Source organism: Physella acuta, unplaced genomic scaffold (assembly GCF_028476545.2).
Source record: "Physella acuta isolate Inbredline_101_S28 unplaced genomic scaffold, ASM2847654v3 ptg001208l, whole genome shotgun sequence".
Taxonomy (NCBI): domain Eukaryota; kingdom Metazoa; phylum Mollusca; class Gastropoda; family Physidae; genus Physella; species Physella acuta.
Window position 1 is genome coordinate 126,171 of NW_026732725.1, and position 10,018 is coordinate 136,188.

General features: G+C 34.3%; 1 protein-coding gene across 1 annotated transcript; it reads right to left on the minus strand.

Moving 5' to 3' along the window:
• Positions 1 to 450: 450 nt before the first annotated feature.
• LOC131957116 (uncharacterized) lies at positions 451 to 5,875 on the minus strand. Its single transcript, XM_059321821.1, has 7 exons — positions 5,872 to 5,875; positions 5,489 to 5,638; positions 4,392 to 4,574; positions 3,159 to 3,308; positions 2,375 to 2,497; positions 1,527 to 1,670; positions 451 to 614 (listed from the first exon to the last, which is right to left on the minus strand). Exons 1-7 carry the CDS (start codon positions 5,873 to 5,875, stop codon positions 451 to 453), a joined length of 918 nt encoding a protein of 305 aa, XP_059177804.1.
• Between the last annotated feature and the right edge of the window lie 4,143 nt (positions 5,876 to 10,018).

Genomic DNA, 10,018 nt, shown 5'->3' on the forward strand with positions numbered 1-10,018 from the left:
GGGTGTTAAAAACAAAAATAGTCATTTTTTCCCCATAAAAACCCCACCCTTTCTAACTTGTTAACGAAATCAAGATTGTGTAGGCCTATGTTATAAATCTTAAGAAAAAATTACAAAGATATACAAAGTTCGTTGCTAAGTAGGAAACTTAAATATAATCTGGGAGATACTGTGCAGTGTTTCTTTCAGGCATCTCTTCTACCCCTCCCCCCCTCCCCCACCCGAACGAAATTGAATTTATATAGAAGATATATACTTTTAACAGTGTCTCCGCCCCCTGGAAATTTTAGTCCGCCCCCCCCCCCTTCTCCTCCCCCTCCCCCGAAAATATCAAGATCCCCCTGGAAAAAAAGTCTGGAAGAAACACCGACATTGTGTTTGATAAGAATAGCATCAAAACATCTTATCTAAAACTAAAATCTTTTCAACAACTTTAATACACTATAATAGTCACAAAATAGAGAACATTTTCAAAGCAGACACCATAACACTTAAGAAGATCGACACCTGTAGTCTGGTTGATGTGTTGCAATGGGCACAGCAGTCAGCTTTGTAATTTTTGCATGAGTTTTTGTTGAAACATTTGGACGGATTTCTATCTCCATACTCACAGCCTGATATATATATATATATATATATATATATATATATATATATATATATATATATATAAATATATATATATATATATATATATATATATATATATATATATATATATATATATATATATATATATATATATATATATATTTATTTATTTATTTATTTATTTATTTATTTATTTATTTATTTATTTATTTATTTATTTATTTATTTATTTATCTATTTATATATGTAATTGAAAGTTTGTTTGTTTGTTTGTGGGATTGTTCGTCATGCATTATTACAATTTTCACCCGATCGCCATGAGTTCTCTGTATAATGCAATAGGCTATGGATAAAATTATTTATTCTAATCGTTCACAAAATCGAATCGGGCGCGTTATTCGTAGTTCCGGTACGGTGCGATTTAGCTCCTTAGGCTATCCTGTGTAAACTATGGCACCTACGTTCGTTTAAAAACTACCCTACAGTATTGACGCGGCGTTACACGACAGTCGATATTTAACCGAGCCAGGAAACGTACGCGGCATCCTGACATCTGGGCAGTCGCCGAAGTATGTTCTATCTCACTATTATGGTGATTGATTAACGGACACTTAAGGATTTCATGCAGCACGCCCTGGGACGCACTGGGAGGTATAGTATGGGCAAACCCGAGCCCCGACACATTATGAGCCAGGAAATATAGCGCAGGCATTGTTTATATTTAAATATCTTAGTTTTAGAAAACAAGGTCACATGTCTAAGAATAAAGGATTAGTTACGTATTGATGAAACAATCTAAAAAAAACTTTTCCCCAGAGACCGCGGCAACGCGCAGGACGGGCACGCTAGTATAGAGAGAAATAGAGAGTATAGTTATCTGATTAGTTATCGTTTACTTTCGTTTCTCTGACACTTCCATTTACAATAGGACCTACCAATAGCAGACACATTCCTAGCACTGAGACAAGAGCGGCAACACGTCTGCTGGAAGTCTGTGTTGTAACATTTGCCTTTGAAGGTCTCCACGGCAGACGAGCAGCTTCTTCCATTGTACCTGAAGTTTGAGTCGTCTATACAAGCTGTACAGTAGGAAAATACAGATAGAAATACTTTAAACTTTATTGAACTTTTGTGTAATTTAAGAGCTTATCCGTTTTCAATATCCACTTATTCGTTAGCTCATATCGATATTGACAGCCCATCTTTGTTAAATATAGAAATAAAATGATAAAATATAAACCTTATATTCAGTTGATATTTAGTGTAAAATTGTATAACAAACTGGTTAATGGCAGAAAATTTAATCTTTAATACTATAGTCCATATCTACGGAAATCGTAATAAAAATTTCCGGAGACTGGTCCATGGCTATAAAAATTGTAAAAAATATTTTAAAAATATATTTTTATAGCCAAGCAATAACATTTTCCACTGCCAAATTAATACTGTACAAAACGAATCGATAAGTTTGTCCAATAAGTTTGCCCATAGACAATCAATAAGAAAAATTTATTGAAGACATCTTCTCTACCTCCAACAGGACCACCCACTTTAGGGGCGTTGTCTTTGTTATGCTTCCGTATCCCGTATTATTTATAGTAAAATATTTTATTTTTTGATACAGCAAAACATTCCAATTTAATCTTACGTATAATGACAATATTTATCATGGAAAAATGCAATTTTTATGGGGGGATACACATTATTGATGTTCTAAAAAATCACAGTAAAATTAGTAAAGAAACAAATATTTTTCCTTCTGTTTTAAAGATGTAGTACGTACTTGTTGTCTCGTAACCAATGCCGGGTCCTGTTTTGGAACAAGTATCGCAACATTTGTCTGGGAACATTATGCAGGAGTCAGGAAGGTCACACCAAGATGGGTCCTTGTCGCCGTACTCACATCCTGGCAAAAGATTTACAGAAAACGTTTGATCTTTAATCTCCATCGGGTGTTCAATATCAAATACAAATGCAGTATATAATCGTTTTTTCTGTACTGATTCCCGAATGTGTTATAAGGTTATGACTGACAGTTGTTACCATCAGTTTTTTCTAGTTAAGATCTGAAATTTTTATAATTTTTATGGCCAATACTAGAGAGAAAAAAGCCTAGAAAAAAAAGCTCTTTCATTTAACCTTTGGGGTCAGCCATAAATGACGTCACGATGTTGGACGATTTTTACCTCCCCTCCCACATCGTCACAAAAGTAAGACCCCCCCCCCCCTAAAATGACGTCACACCTCAGCCTATACTCAATTCCTATTATAATTTATTAAAATAGTTTTCTAAAACGCGAAATAACGTCTAAAATACGTTTAATAACATTGCTTTTTTAAAATGCAAAAGTGTGACGTCCCACGATCTGAGCCCCCCTCATTACACACCGTCTAAAAATTACGGAACCCCCTCCCCCATTACGAGTGTGACGTCATTTATGGACGACCCCTTTACAGGTCACTGTGTAATTTAGGGTAGATGAAACATCTGAAGTTTATTTGGTCAAGATATATTATAAATAAGTTTTCCGTTCCTGCATCCGCAGAAGAAACAAAAACCGGCTCACCTGCAACGGTCGTGTTGACCTGTTGACATGACATGCAGCACGCGTCCTTGACCTCCTGCTCGTAACACAAGTAAGGTGAGTTCTGAGCTATGGACGAACAATGTCTGCCACCATTTGTGTATGTTATATCGTCAGTGCATCGTTCAGCTGCTGTAAAAGAAAATTTTAGCCATGGTACATTCTCTTAATACTCTTTAAAATGTATACTAGAAAGAACATGCTCATGGACATTCATAGATACAAATATTTTTAGGTTATGTATGCGTATGGGAATGGGTGTTTATGATAGTGAAAATAAGTTTAAGTTAATCCCTCAGAGATACTTTGTAGTACTACTGCAAAAACTTGCAAACGCCTAACCCAATCTTTCTCCCCCGACCCCATTGATATATACTATGTGTACAAAAATTATTCAAGAATACTTGCTAAAAGTAATTCATCTTACAAATTGTCGAGACTGTTTAATAAAAATAAAATATATAAACATAGAAGGATTCTGTCTTCTGTCTCCAATATATATATATATATATATATATATATATATATATATATATATATATATATATATATATATATATATATATATATAAATATATATATATATATATATATATATATATATATATATATATATATATATATATATATATATATATATATCGGGTAGAATACCTGAAACGGTGCTTTTTAAAGTTAAAAATGACTAAACAGAAACACCGATTACTCTTCTTGGAGACGTTAGAAAACAAGCTGCAAGCACGCCTTGCAGTCCCCTCTCCCTCTCTATCGCTACCACCCCTACCACCCCCACCCCCTCACATGTTCTGGTGAGCTGTGGTTCACGCTAAATATTTACAACCGTAGAGCCGGGTTTGGTGACGGCTATTAGGGGCAGATAATTTAGTTTGAAACGATTTTAACCTTAGAGGAGTAACTAAGAGGAGGCTGCTTTCACGGGTGGGGGGGGGGGAAGGATGGGTTAGTGTTTTACAGCAAATATTTTCAGTGGCAGCATTGGTACTGTCGAATTCACAAATTATGAATTACTGAAAAGTAGAAAAAAACAACTAAATAGCGGCGTATGATACACCGCGGGTCGGCTCGTTAATTATAATGACCCAAAAATTTGTTTTTTATCGTATCTAAAATTATATTATTTTTTCAAATATACACATAACAAAATATATCTACTAATCTATCAATATTTGAATATTTATATAATTTATAACTAACTTGTAGTTGTTGTAGGACGTGACGTTGATATACTTTGTGTAGTTGTTGAAGGACGAGAAGTTGATGTACTTGATGTAGTATAAGTAAACGGGATTTTACACGTTTCACAACACTTCGTTTGCATATCTGAGCGAAAGCAGTCTAACATTTCACAATTTGAAACGTGATCACCGAATTCGCAACCTGTTGTAGAAATCAGAAATATTTTAAAATTAGATAAGACAAGCTGCAGGAGAAAGAATGTACACTTTTTTTCATTTTCTTTAAAACAGCTTTAAGTAAAGTTCCTCTAATATATCAATACATAAAGCACAAAAAGTAGAGTTTATGTTTCTTCTTCTCAGCATATGAAGGGATGCTGCGGTCAGAAATATGCGTAGGTTCTTTTATTTCTCCAACGTCAGTCGGGTACTCATCACAGCATTGTGGACCAAAAGACATCCTGCAATCCCGATTTCGGGCTGAGGTGCGAACTCGGAACTTTGCGCCAGCAGCAAAATGTTCTACCTCTTCGATCGTGCAGTCCCATTATGCAGCATGATAATAGCTGTCCGTAATAGAGTCTTTACATTTTTCTTAATCAAGGTGTTTAATTTCCTGTGTGAATTAAAAATTATGATGCTGCAACCAACGCTGGGCACAGATCGAATTCAAGTTCCTTAGTTCAAAAGTAGAACTAATTATTTCGTTTTATAAAACCCTATATTAATTTTAATGACATTATGGGTTCCACTACGTTGACAATATTCAAAATCATTTTAATATTTTAAAATACGAGACTTCAATGAATTATTTTTCAATCATATTTATGAATTTTATTATTTACAATTATTCTAAGGGATTTAAACAAATTTAAATTATATTATATTTGTGATCTAATCAAAATTATTATTTATTTTCTCACCTTTTGGGACATTGAACCAACAAAACCAAATTACGTTATTAAATCAAGCAAATCGTTGCCCCTTCTGCTCTTTTGCTTTGAGAAACTATAAAAGTGCGCTATATATTTACAATTCTAAACAAACGATCCAATCTAGAATAACGTTTGCGCTTCGACATCACAATAAACAAAAACAAAAAAAGAACCAGCTAACCTGCAACGGTCGTGTTGACCTGTTGACATGACTTGCAACAAGCGTCCTTGACCTCCTGCTCGTAACACAAGTAAAGTGAGTTCTGAATTATGGACGAACACTGTCTGCCACCATTGGTGTATGTTGTATCGTCCGTGCATCGTTCAGCTGCTGTAAAACAAAATTATAGTCATGGTACATTCTCTTAATACTCTTTAAAACTTATAGCAGAAATGACATGCTCATGAATATTCATAGATATAGATATGTTTAAGTGTAGGTGTGGGTATGAGTATGGGTGTTTATGTTAGTGAAAATTAGTTTAAGTTAATCCCTCAGAGATGCTTTGTAGTACCACTGCAAAAACTTGCAAACCCGCCTACCACAATCTTTCTCCTACAAACCCATTGATATTTACTATACGTACAAAAATTATAGAAGAACCCTTGCCAAAGTAAATTATCTTGCTATTGTGGAGTCCGTTTAATAAAAAAATGTTTTTTTTATTCTAAAAATTATTATATTTCTATTCAAATATGCACAAATTCATATATACTAATCTATCAATATATGTATATTTATATATTGCTTACGTATACGTATATACATATACATGTGTTTGTGAGTTAGTGAATGTGTAAGCGTGTTCGTGCGAGTGTGTGAGTGTGTGAGTGTTTTGAATCAGTTAGGAAGAAGATCTTTAACTAACTATTAGTTGTTGTAGGAGGAGACGTTGATGTACTTCTCGTAGTTGTTGTAGGAGGAGACGTTGATGTACTTTGTGTAGTTGTTGTAGTTGTTGTAGGACGAGCCGTTGATGTACTTTGTGTAGTTGTTGTAGGACGAGACGTTGATGTACTTTGTGTAGTTGTTGTAGTTGTTGTAGGAGGAGACGTTGATGTACTTCTCGTAGTTGTTGTAGGAGGAGACGTTGATGTACTTCTCGTAGTTGTTGTAGGAGGAGACGTTGATGTACTTTGTGTAGTTGTTGTAGGAGGAGACGTTGATGTACTTTGTGTAGTTGTTGTAGGACGAGACGTTGATGTACTTCTCGTAGTTGTTGTAGGAGGAGACGTTGATGTACTTCTCGTAGTTGTTGTAGGAGGAGACGTTGATGTACTTAGTGTAGTTGTTGTAGGAGGAGACGTTGATGTACTTCTCGTAGTTGTTGTAGGACGAGACGTTGATGTACTTTGTGTAGTTGTTGTAGGACGAGACGTTGATGTACTTTGTGTAGTTGTTGTAGGACGAGCCGTTGATGTACTTTGTGTAGTTGTAGGTCGAGCCGTTGATGTACTTCGTGTAGTAGAAGTAACTCCAATTTTACACGTTTCACAACAATCCGCTCGCCAATCGGGGTTGAAGCAGTATTCCTCTTTACAATTTGAATAGTGATCACCGAATTCACAACCTGATGTTGAATTCAGAAATATTTTAAAATTAGGTAAGACAAGCTGCTTGAGATTGAATGTATACTTTTTTCAGTTTCTATGAAGCAACTTTAATTAAAATTTCTCTTACTGATCTAATGATTCACAGGGCAGATTAAGTGGAATTTATATATTTTTTTATCTAAGCATATGAAGAGATGATGTGGTCAGCAATATGCCTAGTTTTTTGTTTTTACTTACCCAACGTTGTACAAATCACAGCTAGGTGGACCCGATGATGTCTTACAGTCTCGAGTTCGGACTGAAATTCGAACTAGCAACTAAAAGCTTTCTATATTTGACCACACAGTACCATTTTGGAAGTTTAGCATGATTTATGATACGGAATTAGGTAGACTGATATACTATTACCCGGAACTGTTCTTTTAACTGCCTTACAGGAGCCGCAACAAAAGTCACGCACTGAGTCTTGGTAACAAAATCCGATGAAATGATCCACAATAGCGTGGCATGAGGAGAAATTTCCAATCCTACCATGGTGGTCACCGTACATACACGTCACTGAAAAGTAGATTTACATTCACATTGTTTACAGTGGTCAGGGATCTATAGAGTATTTAATATAAAAAAAAAACAAGGGCTGGGAATTTAAAATTGAAGTAAATAGCAAAGCACATGAAAAACTATTAACATAATTATGTTTTAGGTTTATCGAAAAAAAATCGCTACAACAATCGGAGTAATTATAAACTAAAATAACTTACTTATTCATTTTATTCACTATCAAAAACTTTAACGCCGTTTAAGTAACATCTTAAATGGAGAACGGATAATTTTAAGTTTAGTTTAAAAAGGGTAAATTAAAACAAAGTTATTTTTAGAGAAATTTAACCATATGTTCACTATACTTTGACCTTTTTAAGATACATTTATTAATAGATCAATTAGAAGCAAATAGAAAAATTAATGTTTCTTTCAAAAGCGTATTTTCAAACATTCAATATGGATACATTCAATAATATCCTAAGATGGAACACTACTATAAAGCATGTAACAGTAGCACAATATTTTTTTAACTTACCGTCAATTCGAGGTGCATCGGCATGGGGCACACAATGTCCGTTTTCACAAATCTGAAAAAAGTTTACTCGAATTCCTTCTTTACCTTATCAGTATTAGTCTTCTAGTTAATTTGTTTGTTAACTTCTATCAGTATTAATTACCTAGTCAATTAAGGATTCTTTTTACTTTCTCGTATACTAAGAATAGCGAAAGTATTGTAATCGTGCAAAAAATCGAAATCGAGATTTTCAAAAATCTCGACGTTTTACACCTCCCTGAGTCATAAAAACATAGTTTAGCAATTTTGTCCGAATGTCTGTGGGTATATATATATATATATATATATATATATATATATATATATATATATATATATATATATATATATATATATATATATATATATGTGTGTATCTGTGTGTGTCTGTGAACACTTTAACTTTACCTTTACAGCTAGGTTTATGAAATTTCATTTAAGTATTATATCTAATTTGAAGTTCTGCATGAAGTTTTCGGCGATTTCCGGTAACCGGAAGTGGAACTTATTCTACTTTTAGTTTTTTCAAAACCTATAACTTGCGAACTGTTTCAGATAGATACATGAAATTTCACATGTAAGTAAAAGATGAAATGTTCTGTCTTCTTTCAAATTTTGAGTAATTTACGTTGAACGGAAGTAGTAATTTACGCTATTTCCGATTTCTCAAAAAAACGTACATGAATTTATAAGGTACTAATAATATTCTGTTCTATTATACACATATTGCTTGCCATTCACTTAGTGCGCAATTCCTTTTCTACGAGATTGTATTCTATTTTTAAAAGTTTAAGCAATTAAAAATGGATAAAAAATCATGTCTATTTCCCAAGTTGCCATCCACCGTAGTGTTATATGAGAATATTCGGGAAAGTTTAGGGGAGATCACTCCCTGTTTATTACACTTTGTTATAAGTTATATATATTGACTCCCTTTTTGTAAAATTAATGGGGCAGGGCATAATGCTGATCTCATTATTCCTTCAAATGCCTAGGTCACAGAAACTGGTGACTCTTAGGTTGGAAAAGGTACATTTGTATTTAGACTGCCTTTGTATTACTCACCTTTCTGTCTCCACATGTGGTACCTCTGGCAGTCTGTACGGGAATACACATGTCTGGGTCGTCAGGATCTCGGCAGTACATATCACGGCAGATTTTCTCAGGCTCTGTTCTGTAAAAGCCCTGGATAAAAAAAAAAGTACATACAAAATCGGGAAACTGACGACCAGCATAGCAAAACATACGCTCACATGGTTTCACAAGAACAACAGAATAGGAAACAGGCCAAGAAAAATCTTGACACTCGTATTGGAAAAGGATAAGTTACCAATAGGGATAATTAGAGAAAGACGCACAAGAATCTTTCTGCTTAAGACTTTCAGCAGCCTATGTTCTATTTTAAACTAATACATCTTAAATTGGTTGCCGTCCCCAAATATCGAGTCCCATGTGTCCGGTGATCCGAACTCGGGACTTTTCACATTAGCAACACATGTATTTAAGTTTTTGCACAAACTTCAAAATATAATCATTGGCTATGTAATGTGCAATAATGTGTAAATTTCGTTTTCCGATGTTTGTTTCTACTGCTAGATAACATGTTAAATTTTAAAAGACGATATGGTCGTCCACAATGCATGCTTACATTCACTACATTTTTTAAAAATATTTTACCAATCTTATGTGTGTATGTTTTATGCGATATTGGATTAGGTATATGACTAGCATGGTGTCTAGCCAATGACCTCCTGAATATATATCTATCTACAACTAACTCCTTCATCTGCACAATTAGCCCCCTCCCCCTGCATAATTAGCCCCTCCCTCTGCACAATTTGCCCCTGCCCCCTGAACCGTAACCCGAAAATTAGGTTTTCTTTGGAAATTTGACACCGAAAGAAGAAAAATAAAAATACTATAAAAAAGCATTGACGTAAGTATTTGATAGTCGTTAATAATATAATACCATTAGCCTTGGGAAGATCAAATTACTGTGGTGTTGGATATTAGGGGTATTATCAGAAGTTGGTGCAAAAAATACTACTTCTGGATTTAATG